The sequence below is a fragment of the Chiloscyllium punctatum genome, chromosome 2 (assembly GCF_047496795.1).
Source record: "Chiloscyllium punctatum isolate Juve2018m chromosome 2, sChiPun1.3, whole genome shotgun sequence".
NCBI classification, from domain to species: domain Eukaryota; kingdom Metazoa; phylum Chordata; class Chondrichthyes; order Orectolobiformes; family Hemiscylliidae; genus Chiloscyllium; species Chiloscyllium punctatum.
The window spans coordinates 101,262,707-101,279,973 of NC_092740.1; the positions used below are offsets into that span (position 1 = coordinate 101,262,707).

General features: G+C 41.1%; 1 protein-coding gene across 2 annotated transcripts in view; it reads right to left on the bottom strand.

Annotated features, from left to right (window-relative positions):
* The window catches only part of auh (AU RNA binding protein/enoyl-CoA hydratase), a 342,490-nt gene that overhangs the window by 192,295 nt on the left and 132,928 nt on the right, over positions 1-17,267 (bottom strand). Inside the window, exon 4 of one of the 2 annotated variants that reach the window (XM_072586790.1) lies at positions 14,566-14,652. The exons of the other annotated variant lie outside the window; for it this stretch is intronic. Within the exon in view, the coding sequence (XP_072442891.1) occupies positions 14,566-14,652 (87 nt within the window). The remainder of the gene's footprint in view (positions 1-14,565; positions 14,653-17,267) is intronic. 2 annotated transcript variants of the gene reach the window in all.

Consider the following 17,267-nt stretch of genomic DNA (forward strand, 5'->3'; position numbering starts at 1 on the left):
GCAGTTTTATTTACTAGTCCTATCTTGCCCCTGCCTGCCCTGACTGTTTGATTCACTTCTGTTTTCAACTGTACCAGTCACAGATTGATCTCTTTCCTCACTATCTCTCTGGGTCCCACTCCACCCACCTAACTAGTTTAAATCCTCCCAAGCAGTTCTAGCAAATTTCCCTGCCAGTATATTAGTCCCCTTCCAATTTAGATGCAATCCATCCTTCTTGTACAGGTCACTTCTACCCCAAAAGATATCCCAATGATCCAAAAATGTGAATCCTTCTCCCATACACCAGCTCCTCATCTGCTCTGTCCTCCTGTTCCTTTCCTCACTAGCTCGTAGCACTGGGAGTAATCCCAATATTACTACTCTTGAGGACTTCCTTTTTAAATTTCTGCCTAACACTCTGTAACTTCCCCTCAGAATCTCAACCTTTTCCCTTCCTATATAGTTGGTTCCAATGTGGACAATGACCTCTTGCTGGCCCTTCTCCCCCATGAAAACATTCTGCACCCTCTGAGGCATCCTTGATCCTGGCACCAGGGAAACAACACACCATTCTGCTTTTTCTCTGCTGGCCACAGAAACGTCTGTCTGTACCTTAGACTACAGAATCCCCTAACACAATTATCTCTCAGAAGCCGACGTACCCCTCGTTGCATTAGAGCCAGTCTCAATACCAGAAACTTGGCTGTTCATGCTACATTCCCCTGAGAATCCCTCACCCCCTACATTTTCCAAACCAACATCAAATTCACCAATCCTCAGGTACTATCTTTGCCACAGGGCCTGATATCCCTCTGCCACTGCTTCACCACTACCTGATCCAGCCAGCCAAACTCAGAATCATCTCTCTCACTGCTGGGCCCACATTATCATTGGCGCTGCTATGCCCCTCTGCCACCACCTATGGCAGAATCAACTAATAACAAAGTCACCAAACATCAAACACCATTTTTGTCATTGCTCCTACCTTGTCGATGTCATGTGCTTGATCCAAAAAGGTAAGTAGGGGCTCAATTGAGGTCCATGCTGGGCCCACTCTACTCCACGCTTTTTCCCAGTCAAGGTCCGTGGAGGCCTGCCCCGGGCCCAGCTCAAGATTGCTCGAGCTCTGTACTTTGGGCCTGTCATGGTCCATGGTAGATCTGCCCATTGTCCACGCTCTGGGCCTGATTTGAGATCATTCAAGACCTGTGCACTGGGCTCCCACTGCCAATGCAGACTAAGTTCAAGACAAGGTAAGTACATAAAACTAAATGAAAGGTAAAATAAGACAAAAGAAAAGCAGTCAGAGTGAACAAGCTCTGGTACAAGCTCCACCACCATTTCGGACTAGAACATCCTGGAGATTTCTGACAGGTCAGGACACAAGTGTTCTGGCTGGGAAATCCAGATTTGAGAGAGAAAGTACTTTTTAATTGATTTAAATACCTTAATAACTTATCAGACAAAGCCAAGCTGATTCCCAAATCAACTTCAATCCTAGTCTGATGACACATAGAAATTGGCGAGATGATCCCAACCCAACATTGCTTTTTGGGAATTTAATACTCGCATGTAGGCAAACGTATTTTTCCTTGCTTTGGAAAATGCTTCCTACAGAGTAGAAAGTTTAGAACATAGAACAATACAGTTCAATACTGGCCTTTCGGACCATGATATTGTGCTGAGCGGTTATCTTAATCTAACACCAACCTAACATACACACCCCTCAAATTACTGCAATCTATGTGCTTGTCCAGCAGTCGCTTAAATGTTTCTAATGTCTGACTGTACTACCACCACTGGTAGTGCATTCCACGCACCCACCACTCTCTACGTAAACAACCTACCTCTGACATTCTCTCCTATACCCTCCTCCAAACACCTTAAAATTATGACCCCTCAAGACAGCCATTTCTGCCCTGGGGAAATGTCTCTGGCTATTTACTCTATCTATACCTTCTACAACTCTATCAAGTCACCTCTCTTCCTTCTTCAATGTATAGTGAAAAGCCCGAGCTCACTCAACCTCTCTTTATAAGACAAGCCCTCCAATCCAGGCAGCGTCCTGGTAAATTTTCTCTGCACCTTCTCTAAAGCAGGTGCATCCTTCCCATAATGAAGCGACCAGAACTGAACACAATATTCCAAGTGTTGTCTAACCAGCATTTTATAGAGGTGCAGCAAACCTCACAGCTCTTAAACCCAATCCCCCTGCTAATGAAAGCCAAAACACCATACGCCTTCTTAACAACCCTATCAACTTGGGTGGCAACTTTGAGGGATCTCTGTATGTGGACTCCAAGATCCCGCTGTTTCTACATACTGCCAAAAATCCTGTTTTTAACCCTGTATTCAGCATTCAAATTCAACCTTCCAAAATGAATCACTTCGCATTTATCCAGGTTGAATTCCATCTGCCGCTTCTCAGCACAGGTCTGCATCTTGTCAATGTTTTGTTGTAGCCTTCAACAGCCCTTGACACCGTCTACATCACCACCGACCTTTGTGTCATCAGCAAACTTACTAACCCACCCTTCCACTCCTTCATCCAAATCATTTATAAAAACACAAAGAGCAGAGGCCCAAGAACAGATCCTTACGGGACACCACTGGTCATAGATTTGCAGGCAGAATTTTTCCATTCACTACCACTCATTGTCTTCTTTTGGCTAGCCAATTCTGTATTAAGACAGCAACAATCCCCTGTAATCCATACATCCTAACTTTCTGAATGAGCCAAGAAAGACTTTACCAAATGTCTTACTGGTGTCGTGTGATTTTTGACCTTGTCCAACCCAGTCCAACACCAGTACTTCCACATAGGGTCATATAGTCGTACAGGTGTACACAGGAAAAACAGACCCTTCGGTCCAACTTGTCCATGCCAACCAGATTTCCCAACCCAATCCAGTCCCACCTGCCAGCACCCCACCCATATCCCTCCAAACGCTTACTATTCATAAATGCATCCAAGTGCCTTTTAAATGTTGCAATTGTACGAGCCTTCACCATTTCTTCTGGCAGTTCATTCCATACACGTACTACCGTGAGTGAAAAAGTTGTCCCTTAGCTCTCACCCTAAAGCTATGTCCTCTAGTTCTGGACTCCCCCACCCAAGGGAAAAGACTTGTCCATTTATCCTATCTATGTCCCTCATGATTTTATAAACCTCTATAAGGTCACCCCTCAGCCTCCGATGCTCCAAGGAAAACAACCTTAGCCTGTTCAACCTCTTCTTATAGCTCATATCCTCCAATCCTGGCAATATCCATGTAAACCTTTTCTGAACCCTTTCAAGTTTCACAAAATCCTTTCGATAGGAAAGAGACTAGAATTGCATGCAATATTCCAACAATGGCTTAATCAATGTCCGTACAGCCACAATATGACCTCCCAACGCCTTTACTCAATGCTCTGACCAATAAAGGAAAGCATACCAAAGGCCTTCTTGACTATCATATCCACCTGAGACTTTGCTTTCAAGGAGCTATGAACCTGCACTCCAAATAGTAAACCGTTTCTTGCAGCTGGATAAATATACAATCCCTCCAATATATCCCTCCAATTATCTGGAAAGCTGGCAGGGAGGTGTCATTCACAAAGCTGGATATGAGGCATACATACATGCAGTTGTGTTTAGGTGAGGACTTCAAGAAGTATGCTACAATTAATACCCATAAGGATTTGTATTAATATGCAAGACTGTCATCTGGAGGATCACCAACCTGTGCCATTTTAAGGAGGATGGAGAATATTTTACAAGGTCACCATTTATCTGAATGACATACTAAAAACAGGAAAGACGAATAAAGAATATTTCAAAAACTTGTAAATACTTCATATTTCTCCAATGCCTTAGAAGGGAGAAATGAAATCTTTCTGGACCTGTCCCAAGTGAGCTGGGCAGACTACAGAGTCAACAAGACTGGGTTACACCTGTTGAAAGATGAAGTTAGGGTGATCAAAGGTCTCCTGGCTCCATTATTGTATTGGAGCTTAGGTCTTTCCTTGGATTGGTGAAGTACTATGAAAGTTTATTCATAATGTGCCCTCCATCCTGACACTCTTACATCTGCTATTGAAAAAGGGTCAGCCTGGGAAATGATCTCATAGTGAAGAAGCAGCTATCATCACATTATAATCCCAAGCAAGTTCTTGTGCTGACATGCCATATGGTATTGGGGTAATGTTGGCTCACAGATGGAGATAAATGCTTCCCAGACTTTGGCTGATGCAAAGCACAAATTTGCTGGGATAAAGGAGGATGGATTGTCGATCAGCTTTACGGATTTAATTTTGCAATGGAAAAGGACAATAAACCCTTGCCAGGGCTACTCAAAAAGGACAAGGCCATGATGCCCACAGCTTCAGGTCGAATTCAGTGGTGGCCTCTCATTCTAATTGTATACAATTACAAATTGGAATACCATCCAGGAGGCCAAGCAATAAATGCGATGACTTGAGTTGCCTCCCACTGGTTGATGCACCACCAGTGGTGTCGCCACTAGAAAAGTCTGTTCTGGTTCTCAGTCTGTTCTCAGACTGTGGACGCAAAAAGATTGGATCCTGGTAAAACTAAAACTGCTGGCTGTGATGGGGATTCAAAAAGGGCCATCACAATCAGAATTGAAATCTTTCTGGACCTGGTGAGACTAGATCACTGCAGAGGTCAGCCTTTTATTATGGGGAGCAAGAGTGACTGTCCCAAGCAAACTTCACCGCCAGAAACTGGCTGAACTCCACCAGGGTCATCCAGAGATGTTCAAAATGATGATGTGTGTGAGCTCCTGCACAGTGGTTCATTTATCTTGGGTCTCTCTTTCAAACACCTGAATCTCAGCGGTTTGCTTTTGTCTTGGTGGGCGTGTAATCTTGCTTAAAGACATTTTCAGCAATGGTCAAATGTATGTTCAAAAGGAAGGATTTCAAACTGGTCCATCTTTTTCACATCCCTGTCATTTCTTCTAGAAGTTGCAATCTTGGAAGCCATATTGACTTGGAAGGAAAACAGAAAATGCTGCCAAAACTCAGCAGGTCTGGCAGCATCTGTGGAGAGAAATCAGAGTCAATATTTCAGGTCAAATGAAACATTAACTCTGATTTCTCTCCACAAATGCTGCCAGACCTGCTGAGCTTTTCTACCAATTTCTGTTTTTGTTTCTGACTTACAGCATCTGCAGTTCTTTCAGTTTTTTATTTTGAATTAGAAGGCCCTGGTCTCCTCAATGGGACAGATCTTGTGTTTTCATGGACTCCAGCACCTCTACCACCACCTCTGAACATTCCTCCCTTTCTATGTCTTTTAAGGAGGCTTTTCTGATTATCTGAAAGTAACTTTAAGGTTGCTAACAGATCTGAAAGGCTTTTGAACGGATCTAATCTCTGGCTAACTTTCTTTCTTAGACACTTGCCTTTTTTATTATTCATTCACGGGAGGAGAGTGTTGCTAAGTGGGCCAGCATTTATGATCTATCCTGGATTGCCCAGAGGGTAGTTAAGGGTCACCTACATTGCTATGAGTCTAGTCATATCTAGGCCAGACCAGGTAATTTTGGCAGTTTCCCTCCTCAAAAGGATATTGTTGTGATAATGCTCCCATCTAACAATGAATGGCAGGGAAGCAATTATTTCAAACTCTCATGCAGTAGATTGTAAATTCTCATTACTTCTGTCCTGGCCAGGTTCCACTGTCTATCAGATGGCATTAGTTATACATTCCTCCACAAACTCAACCCTCCAGTTTTGTGTGTGTTCTTCTCCTATTGCATAGCCTGGCACTTTTGACTGTAAATAATGATTATCTTTTCTCTTTCAGCTCTGTCACAGGCAGCCACTCTTACAATATTGTTGCAGCCCTACCCTTTTGAATTCTCCTTATACATCATACAGCCTTCCTATTATCTAACTTGTTTTAAAGAGATATTTTATAAAACCTACTATATTGATTATGCTGTTGTTGAAAGGAAGATAACCAACCAAAAATATTTACATAGGCGCAATGCTTAAACAACTACATAAAGTACATATCTTGAAGAGGAAAGATAAGATCTGAAATAAAGAGAAACTTGAGGGCGGCACAGCTGCTTCACAGTGTCAGAGACCTGGGTTCGATTCCACCCTCGGGTGAATGTGTGAAGTTTGCTCATTCCTCCCATGTCTGCGTGGATGTCCTCAGGGTGCTCCGATTTTGTCCCACAGTCGAAAGATGTGCAGATTATCTGGATTGGTCATGCTAAATTATTCCATACTGTCCAGTGATGTGCAGGGTAGGTGAATTATCCATGGGAAACGTAGGGTTACAGGGATATGGGGGTGGATCCGATTGAGATGCTCAGAGGGATAGTGTCAACTCGGTGGACAGAATGGCCTGCTTCCACACTCTAGAGATTTTGTAATTTCCTTATCTTTCACTTTCACGGTTTTGTCAGATCAACAGATTCTTAATATGTTTTACTACTTTAATTTTCTTGTTGACTTATTTACAAAGTTTGAGTTCAAGAAATGAAATAAAATTTGTATAAACCATACATGAATTTATGCAAACACATTTTGATTCAGCAATAAATAGGAAATAAGTACTGCCTTTAAAAATATAATATTAAACATAATAAACATATTTTCCATCCAAGGTTTGCATAAAGTACTAAACATCCAACAATTATTTGGTGAAGGGGGAGATCAGAAATGAATCTTTACCCAATTTAGATTTAATTACAAACTTCAAAATTACAAGTATACACTCATTATCCTACTCTCTACCTTAATGTAAATGGCTCTTAATACTCAATGTGAGAAACCCATGAAAATAAACCGTGGAAGGTGGCTTTTTTTGGGTTGTTGTAACAAAATAAAGTCTTCAAAGGAAGCTTACCAAATTCAAATAGTAATCCCAAGGTGGTGTAGTCTAGCTCTCGTGGTGACTACATGTCAGAGAAGGCCTCAACAGTGGGGACCGCATGGTATCTTCCCAAGGACACATGGGCATTGTTGTAGCTCCAGAAGAGAGACAGTCAGGCAAGCTGAACAACCCAATTAACTACTTTTGCCTGAATCAATTGATGGCCACTTTGGTGAAGTGTGTATTTTTTAGCAAATCAATTGAACAATTAAAATATTAGCATAAAAGAACTACCTCTTAATAGGGCATTGTTACAAAAATCAAATAACCAAAGGAGACTTACAAACTTTAAGTAAATATAATTGCTGGGTCTGATGATGCATTCCAGCGGAAGGCCTCAAGTACAATAGCGGTCACTGTGGCCTCTCCCTCTGTCGAATTTGAGTATGGCCATAACCGGAAAAGAGAAGCAAGCGGTCAGGTCTAATGACCCATATTCTGGACTTTTTAATGATTACCTTAGCCAGACCAAAGAGTAGACACACAAAAAGCTCCCTCAACCTGTCTACCACACTGTACACTCAGTGGCAAAGATACAGAACATGGGCTGAAATGTAAACAACAGGAGGAGCAGTCATTTCAAATAAAAACAAACAGGGGCTGTAAAGTAACACACCTAGTGTATGTATGGAATATAGCTATCAATTTACACAATTAACAATCACACAACCCTAAGTTACTGTCCAACAGGTTTAATTGGAGTGCCTCCAAATAAACGTGTTGGACTATAACCTGGTGTTGTGTGATTTTTAAACTTTGTCCACCCCAGTCCAACACCAGCTCCTCCAAATTATCAATTTATACAATTAACAGAAAATATCAAATGGTATTATACATACAGCCTGAGGTTACCAAAATTATCACCTAATTTTGACTTAATTAAATTTTATTGCAGCGCAGTGCTCTGAGAAATGCAACAATTAGAATGTTTTTCATTTATGAAAAAGATATTAATAAATACTAACTGATCACTTGCAGTACGAGGCAGAGAAAGGGAAATGGATCTTGAAAGATGAATTAGTTCCATTTTCCTTTTCATGTTTCAGAGCCCTCTGAAATAAAATGCAATAAAGGAAATTTCTACTTTGTTACACCAGGGCAGTTTTTAAAGGAAATGTGGTGGTGACTTGGCAAAAACATGGCTGAATGGGTAATTGCAGTTTTCAAAATATAGATGACTTAGAGGCAGATGAGAAGATGATTAACCAATATTTAGAAGACTGCCAAATTTAGGCTAGCTAACATTGCAATTTATTGAGTAATGATGTAGGAAAGTAAAAATTTCCTCTTACTCTGTTACACCCTGACTAATGTTGCATATTAAGATGGAACAAAAACGCTTTATCTGCAGTGACGTTGTCACTATGTCATTGTCTCTGCCTAGTTCTAACATTTTTATTAAAACATATATGTACAGCAGTACTTTCTTTCAAAATAGCAATATATTATTTGCTATACTTGAAAATGCAGATGCCTGAGAATTTCTTTACACATCTTAATAGTTTCCATCCTACCCTCCAATTCGCGACTGAAATGGAAGTCCAATAAGCTCCCTTTCCTCAATGTCCTAGTTAAGCAGTTAACCAGGAATTTTTCATTACTGTTTACCACAGACCTACCCTCACTGGTTAGTACCTCACTTGGGATTCCTACAATTCCACATACTAATAAATTGGCGTTATCAGAAGCTTCGTAAATAGAGCCTGAGCAATTTGTTAACCGCACAAACTTCGTACTGGAATAGAGTGCATCAAAGCCATCCGACACGATAACAGCTAACCCAATAAGATAATTTCCCGCAGGAAAAGCCCCAAGGCCTTTGGTTGGAGGCCTGTAAAATACCAAGTCTACTGCAGATTACTCTCGAATACTAAGGTATCTCAAACATTTGACCAACAAGTGAAAATAACTGGTGTACGTTGATATTTTGCAGTAGTAACATAAATGGTGTTCGCATTAAAAGAATGCTGCCAACCAAAAGGTTTCTGCCTATCACACAGATGAGTAAAACAGTGCATTGACTTCAATGCCAGTGTGATTTCAGACATGAGTCCTAAAGACTGGTGGATCACTGGTGAACATGAGGTAGAGTTAGTAAGTTTGCAGACGACACCCAAGTTGGAGGTGTAGTGGTCAGCGAAGGAGGTTACCTCAGATTACAATGGAATCTTGACCAGATGGGCCAATGGGCTGAGAAATGGCAGATGGACTTTAATTTAGATAAATGTGAGGTGCTGGATTTTAGGAAAGCAAATCTTAGCAGGACTTATACACTTAATGTTAAGGTTCTGGGGAGTGTTGCTGAACAAAGAGACCTTGGAGTGTAGGTTCATAGCTCCTTGAAAGTAGAGTGGCAGATAAATAGGATAGTGAAGAAGCATTTGGTATGTTTTCCATTTTGGTCAGAGCATTGAGTACAAGAGTTGGGAAGTCATGATGTGGCTGTACAGTACATTGATTAGGCCACTTTTGGAATACTGTGTGCAATGTTGGTCTCCTTCCTGCTGGAAGAATGTTGTCAAACTTGAAAGGGTTCAGAAAAGATTTACACGGATGTTGCCAGATTTGGAGGATTTGAGCTACAAATGAGTCAACATGGCAATTAACACTCATACAGCAATGACCATCTCTAACATGGGACTATTTAACTATTTTCACTGGATATTCAAAACATTACTGTAACTGTATGTTTCACTACCTACTTCTTTAGGGTTACCATTGACAAGAATCTGAATAGAAACTGAATCTGGTGGAACACGTTCAGTGGCCTGCTCCTAAAATGAGTCAATTCGTATTGTAGCTACAAGAGTAGGTCAAAGGCAGGGAATCTAGAACATAGAACATAACAGCGCAATACAGGCCCCTCAGTCCCCAATGTTGCACCAACCTATGAAACCAATCAGAAGCACATCTAACCTACACTATTCCATTATATTCTATATGTTTATCCAATGACCATTTATATATAGAACATAGACATGCCAAATTTAAGGGCCATGATAATCTCACATCTAAGATGAATGGAACATGTCATCAGCATGGTTGATTCAATACTGCCCAGAAAGCTACTTGACTCAGATGGTGAGTAATTCACTGACTGTCCACCATCAACATGGCACATGTTCAGCACAGCTCCAACAATATTCACAAATCTACCATCCAATTCAAAACAGCTGACTTGATCAGCACGTTATTCAGCACCTTAAGGATTCACTGACTAGACTGCTTGTCCAAAGATGCAGCAGTATAGCCCCTAGGCAAAATGCACTGCCGCAACTTGCCAAACCTTCTGACACAGCACCTTTCAACCGGCAACCTGCAATATCTAAAATAAATAGAGTCAATGCCTAGGAAGACCACACCTGCAATTTCCCCTCCAAAGCATACACTATCCTGAATGAAATATATCACTGTCACTGGGTTAAAATCTTGCAAATTTATTCCCCTATGATGTATGTAAACAGAACACATTCAAAACAGTTATTCAAGAAGGTGGCTCGCCACCAAATCTGAAGGAAAATTAGGTATGAATAACCAACGCCAGCCTTGCCAGTAACAATCACTTCCAATGTCAAAATGGAAGAACAATGTGTTAACTTAATATCCGATGCATAACCCCACTAGACACAGCAACGGTTACAAACCTGGAGAACGTTCCAGCATTAGTACTGAAGACCTGCTCCAGAACTAGCTGCACTCCTAGCTAGGCTTTTCTAGTAGAGATGCAACACTGACACTTATCATCAGGAAATACTGAAAATTGCCCAGGTATTTCCAGTCCACAAAAAGGAAGAAAAATCGCAATCATTAAGGTTGTCAAAGCAGCATTTGCTTGATGCATAAAACCCTAGAAAAACAGAGTCAATGGGAATCAGAGGAAAATTCTCCACTAATTGGAGTCATAGCAAACACAAAGGATATAGTTGCCAGAAGTCAATGTTTGGGGCAGCACAGTGGCTCAGTGGTTAGCACTGCTGCTTCAGAGTATCAGGGACTCTGGTTCAATTCCAGGCTTGTGCAATTGTCTGTGTGGAATCTGTTAATGGCTCAGCTGATTGTGGTCTCACCTTTATTTTGCTGCCAGAGGAATGGGAAAACATTCATCCCCATCTCCAACTTAAACAGCAGACCAACTATTTTTTAAATCTGCACTCTAAGTTCTAAGCTCTCCAAAAAGGAGAAACATCCTTTTATTATTCAACCTGTCACTTCATCTCAAGACCATATGGGTACCAATAAAATTAGTGAACTTTCATGCTAGAAGTTACAAAATAATAATAAAAACATCAAACACATCAGGTCTAACGACAAATCACGTTATGTAATGTGTTGACACAGATGCAGTGCAATGTTTAAAAAATGATTGATCATGAAAACAGTGTGGCACGGTGGTTAGCACTGCTGTCTCATAGCGCCAGGGACCCAGGTTCGATTCTACACTCAGCTGGAGTTTGCACATTCTCCCCAAGCCTGCAGGGGTTTCCTGCAGGTGCTCCAGTTTCCTCCCACAGTCCAAAGATGTGCAAGTTTGTTGATTGGCAATGCTAAATTACTGCAAGTGTCCAGGGATGTGCAGGCTAGGTGGGGTAGCCATGAAAAATACAGGGCTAGGATGGAGGGGTGGGCCTGGATGCGATGTTCTTCGAAGGGGCGGTGTGAACTCCATGGGTCAAATAGCCTGTTTGCACACTATAGGGATTCTATAATTTTATGAATAATTTCAGTCCCATACATCACTGCAGGAGCTCCACAACATGGTGCCCTAGACCCGACTATCTTCAGCTGCATCATCAATGACCTTCTCTCCACCACTGCACAATTATCATTCATGACTCTTCAGATACTGAAGCATTCCATGCCAATATGCAGCAGCAATTGGACAACATCCAATGAATGAGAACACAAGTGTCAGGCAACATCCATTTCAAACAAGAGAGAACTGAACCAATTCCCAATTACCATTGCTGAATTACCCACTATCAGCAACTGGTGGTTACGATTAGCCAGAAACTGAACCAGACAAGTCATATAAATATAGTTCTTAGAACAGCTCATCAGATGTTTGAAATTCTGTAGCAAGTAACTCAGTTCCACTCTCCACAATAAAAATCCATTAGCTACAAGACATAAATCATGATTATGATGGAATATTAGAATCACAGAATCTCCACAATGTGGTAACAGGCCATTTGGCCCAACAAGTCCAAACCAATCCTCTGGAGAGCATCCCCACACACTCACCCCTGCTATCCTATCCCTGCACGCCTGAATTTCCCACAACTATTCCAACTAACCTGCATACCCCTGGATACTATGAGCAATTCTACACGGCCAATCCAGCTAAACTGCACATCTTTGGACTGTGGGAGGAAACCAGAGCACCTGGAGGAAAGGCTTGCAGACACAGGGAGAATGTGCAAAGTCCACGTAGACAGGCACCCAAGGTGGGAATTGAAACTCGGTCCCTGGCCCTGTGAGGCAGCAGTGCTAACCACCAAGCACCATATGCTGTTGCCCATTTATTTAGATGGATGCAGCTTCTACAATATTCAATAAGCTCAAAAAAGCTGCTTTGGGAAAAAGTTGCCCACTTAATTGGCATTCTATCACCATCTTCAACATTTACTCCCTTTGCATCAACTACAAGATGCAGCAACTCACTAGAGCTCCTTCAACAACATGTTCCAAACTCCGAAACTCCACAACCTAGCAGGAGAAAAGCAGATGCATGGAAACACCATCACCTGCAAATATCTCTCCAAGCCACATGTATCCCAATTTGGAATTATACCGTCACTCTTTTACTCTTGCTGGACCAAAATCCTGGAATACTTTTCCTAACTGCGCTATATCTACATTCCAAGGACTGCAGCAATTCAAGATAGCAGCTAGTCATTTCTTTCTTCAGGACAGTTAGGGAAAAGCAAAAAATAATGGATTAGCCAGCAACAACCGATATCCCATGAACAACTTTTTAAAACTACAAATTGAAAACCAATCTTGGTAATGGTCACCAAGGTTAGTATCATAAATTGTTGCAAATATTATCTGGCTCACTAAAGCCCTGGGTAAATGGAACCATCCGTCATTACATTGTAGGACTACATGTTACTCAAGATCCACAACAATTGGATGATTTTAACTGTCTTCTGCCAAGTACAAGCCACCCACTTATCCAATTCCAGGACAATTAAAGACAGAGAACAAATGCTGACTTTGCCAGCGATGTAAATGCCCCACGAAGGAATTAAGACAATAAAACTTGTACCAATGTCCATTATCCACAGCAGAAAAGAACATTTCATCCTTTAAACTTTGGCTAAACTTAAAGCTTTCAAGGTAAAATTATCAATTTTTAAAATGTATTGATTCTTAGGGTGTGCCATTGCTGTGTCCCAATCTGCTGCTAAAGGAGGAAGTGGCATAGTCCAGCCTGATTTACTCTCAATACATTTCATTGCAGTGATTTGATTCATAGTATCTGAACTTGCTTCCTCAAATTATTAGTTCAGAACTCTAGATAATTAAAAACAAAACCATGGAACATGAATATAATGGTCTGTATTTATTGCCCATGCCTAGCTGACCTCAAGAAGGTGGTGGTGAATCGCTATGGTCTGTTTGGTGAAAACACATGCAGTTACATATATTTTGTTCCTGGATTGATGCAACAACCATGAAAGAATAAAAATATATTCCTAAGTCAGAATGGTTGCACAGTTGGGATAGAAAAAATTCCCATGTGCTATATGTTCTTGCTTTTCTGGTGGTAGAGTTATGAATTGAGAAGGACTGTCAAAAAATCTTGGGAAGTTGCTAAGTGCCTTCTTGTAGATGGTGTTAGTATCACAGGGAGCAAATGGTTTAGCTATTGGATGGGGTTCAATGAAGTGGCCTACCATGCCCTGCATCTTGAATGTCCTTGAAGCTGCATTCTTTTGGGAGCTTCTAATGCTCCCAAAATTACGAATGCAGTAAGGACTCTACCGTATGCCTATATATTACCCAATTTTACATTTTTTTAATAGTTTGTTCCCAAAATATTTTGTTATACTCAGCTTTTGGATTCTCATAACAGGGATTTATTAAATCAAGAAAGGTCACCATTCATCACAAACTCATTTTTGTCGACACAGCGTACCTTTAACTTAACTCAATCTTGATAGACTACGTTTGTTTTAGCCATAAATACAACACAATACCAAATTACGAGAAAAAACCCCACAATATATAACATATGAAGACTTTGAAAAAGCAGGCTACTGTTTTGGCCAGTTGCTTTATTGGTGCAAGTTCAACATAAGTAATATTTTAAAATAATTTATATTCATATGATGGTGAAAACAATGACTGCAGATGCTGGAAACCATATTCTGGATTAGTGGTGCTGGAAGAGCACAGCAGTTCAGGCAGCATCCGAGGAGCAGCGAAATCGACGTTTCGGGCAAAAGCCCTTCATCAGGAATAAAGGCAGAGAACCTGAAGTGTGGAGAGATAAGCTAGAGGAGGGTGGGGGTGGGGAGAAGGTAGCATAGAGTACAATAGGTGAGTGGGGGAGGGGATGAAGTGATAGGTCAGGGAGGAGAGGGTGGAGTGGATAGGTGGAAAAGGAGATAGACAGGTAGGACAAGTCCGGACAAGTCACAGGGACAGATTCCTAGTTATTAATCTAGATCACTACTTACCTAGCTCATTAATTAAATTTCTTCCTTTGGAAACAAATGGACCAACTTCACTTGGATGCATTTTTGCTCGCTCTTTCAAATCAGCACCTGAAAATAAAGGAAACTCATCAATATAACCTTACACTCTTAATTTGAATAGCAGTTCACAAAATGACTGTTTCCTCTCAGCCTTTTCTGTTTTGAAAAACCAATTCTTCATCCAATTCAACTTTTAATCATAGTTAAAATTCTCCAGTCCTGGTATCTTCATTAATCTCCTCTACATACAATGTGCAATTATGTTCTTCCTCTCATAAGGAGGTCAGAACTATATGCAGTAATCTGTTGTGACCTAACCAGTATTTTATTCAGACCACTATTCCAATATACTTAATCAGTTTTCAGCCCTTTGCAGATTTTCAAATGGTTGTGAAAAGGCCAGTCAACAGGTTATTGCTAAGCAAGTGTTGTTTGATAGCACTTTCAATTATCTCTTCATCACTACTCTTAAATTTGAGGCTACATAATCCTTGTAACATCCAGAGTATCTAACCTTTTCTTAAAACATTTACAGTGAATCAAATTGGCTGAAGACTTGCATCTGTGAGGCCAGGGACCTCAACAGCAGGTCAACATGGATCATCCATTTGGCACCTCTGGCTGAAGATGGACAAACATTCAAAGTTTGTGAGAAGATTTGTAGCTCGGGTGCTCGTTGTTGTGGTTCTGTGTGCCGAGCTGAGAATTTGTGTTGCAGACGTTTCGTCCCCTGTCTAGGTGACATCCTCAGTGCTTGGGAGCCTCCTTTGAAGTGCTTCTGTGATGTTTCCTCTGGCATTTATAGTGATTTGCATCTGCCGCTTGTAAGCGGATACAAATCATTATAAATGCCAGAGGTAACATCACAGAAGCGCTTCACAGGAGGCTCCCAAGCACTGAGGATGTCACCTAGACAGGGGACGAAATGTCAGCAACACAAATTCCCAGCTTGGCGAACAGAACCACAACAATGGACAAACATGTCTTTTGCACTTGTAAGGCTATATGATTAGATTAGATTAGATTACTAGAGCTTCCTTCCCCTCTTAATGGTTTAATGGTCCACACCCATTCAGATTGATGTGACAAGAATACGGAGCTTAGATCGGATCAATTGGTAGTGGAGCCACTTATCTCTATCACATAATATTCTGACATCTGGCATGCAGAAAGTTCTGTGTTGTCATTTTATCAAAATACCTAATACTTAGATTTGCCTGGTCACAGTCCTGGATTCTATTCTTTAACTCTTCATTGAAAATGGTTGATCGCCCAGCTTGATTTTGATGGTAAAGTGGAGGATATGTCAGGCAATGAGGTTACAGATTGAGATTGAATCCAATTTTGCTGTAATAGTCCACAGCACCTCATGCTCAGTCTTGAGTTACTAGATCTATTCAAAGTCTGTCCCATTTGGTATGGCACATGTACCACACAATCAAATGGAGCTTAATTTCAAAAGATAAGGTGAGACTTCTCTCCAAAACGTCACTTCAGTTGCCACTCCAAACAATACTATTCTGGACAGATGCATCTGCAGCAGATAGACTGGTGGGGGCAAAGTCAAGTATGTTTTCCTTCTTTTTGGTTCCTTCACCAACTGCTGCAGACACAGTCTATTAGTTATGTCCTCAGTGACTCAACCAGTTGATTGTGGTACTATCAAGCCACTCTTGAAATGAAAGTTGAAGTCTCCAACCCAGACAACATTCTGTGCCTTTGCTTCCTCCACATGATGTTTAACATGGAGGGTAATCAATAGCTAGTTTTGTTGAGTTGATGCAATGAGATTTCTTGGGGTCTAAAGTCAACTCCCTCCCAGCAGTAAATCACTTCACTGTCACTTCTGCTGACAGGCAAAGCAATAGTACTAGGTGAAAGTGAGGACTGCAGATGCTGGAGATCAGAATCAAGACTGGAGTGGTGCTAGAAAAGCACAGCATCCAAGGTGCAGGAAAATCGATGTTTCGGGTAAAAGCCCTTCATCAGGAATAGTACTGGCCAAGACATTGTCTGTAAGCTGTCATTCACGAAACTATTGCTTGATTAGCCTGTAGGACAGTCCTCCCAATTTTGTCATAAGGTTCTAAATATTAGTGAGGAGAATTTTGCAGCATCAACAGGGCTGGGCTTGCCATTGATCTAAGTATTGAAAATGGCAATGTCAGGTGGTCAGTCTGTCCTCTCTCATTAAAGACTTTAGGCTTTATAGTAGATTTTGATACAACTGAAATGGCTTGCTAGGCCATTTCAGAGGCAATTAAGAGTCAACAACATTGCTGTGGGTCATACCCACATGTAGGTCAGACTAGGTAAGGGCAGGAGGTAGTTTCTCCTCAAGTGGATATCAAGAAACCACATGAATTCTTATGTCAGTCAACAGCAGTTATTATCTAGCATTGTGGGATTAAAATCCATTTTGCTAGAGCATTTGAATAGGGCTGTGGATTACTAGTCCAGTGACATTATCATTATGCCACCACTTTGTATTAAGTTCTACCCAATCTGATGATGTCACAGTCTTTGGGTGAGCATCTCTCAGTCTTGCATAAAGTCCTGTTGGGGTCAGAAGCAACATATTTAGTTCAAATAATTTTAAGGAATTATGCCGAACTAGTTAAGTGTAACATACCTAGTTTATTATGACATAATATCAATATCTCGTTATGCAAGACAAGTTGCAC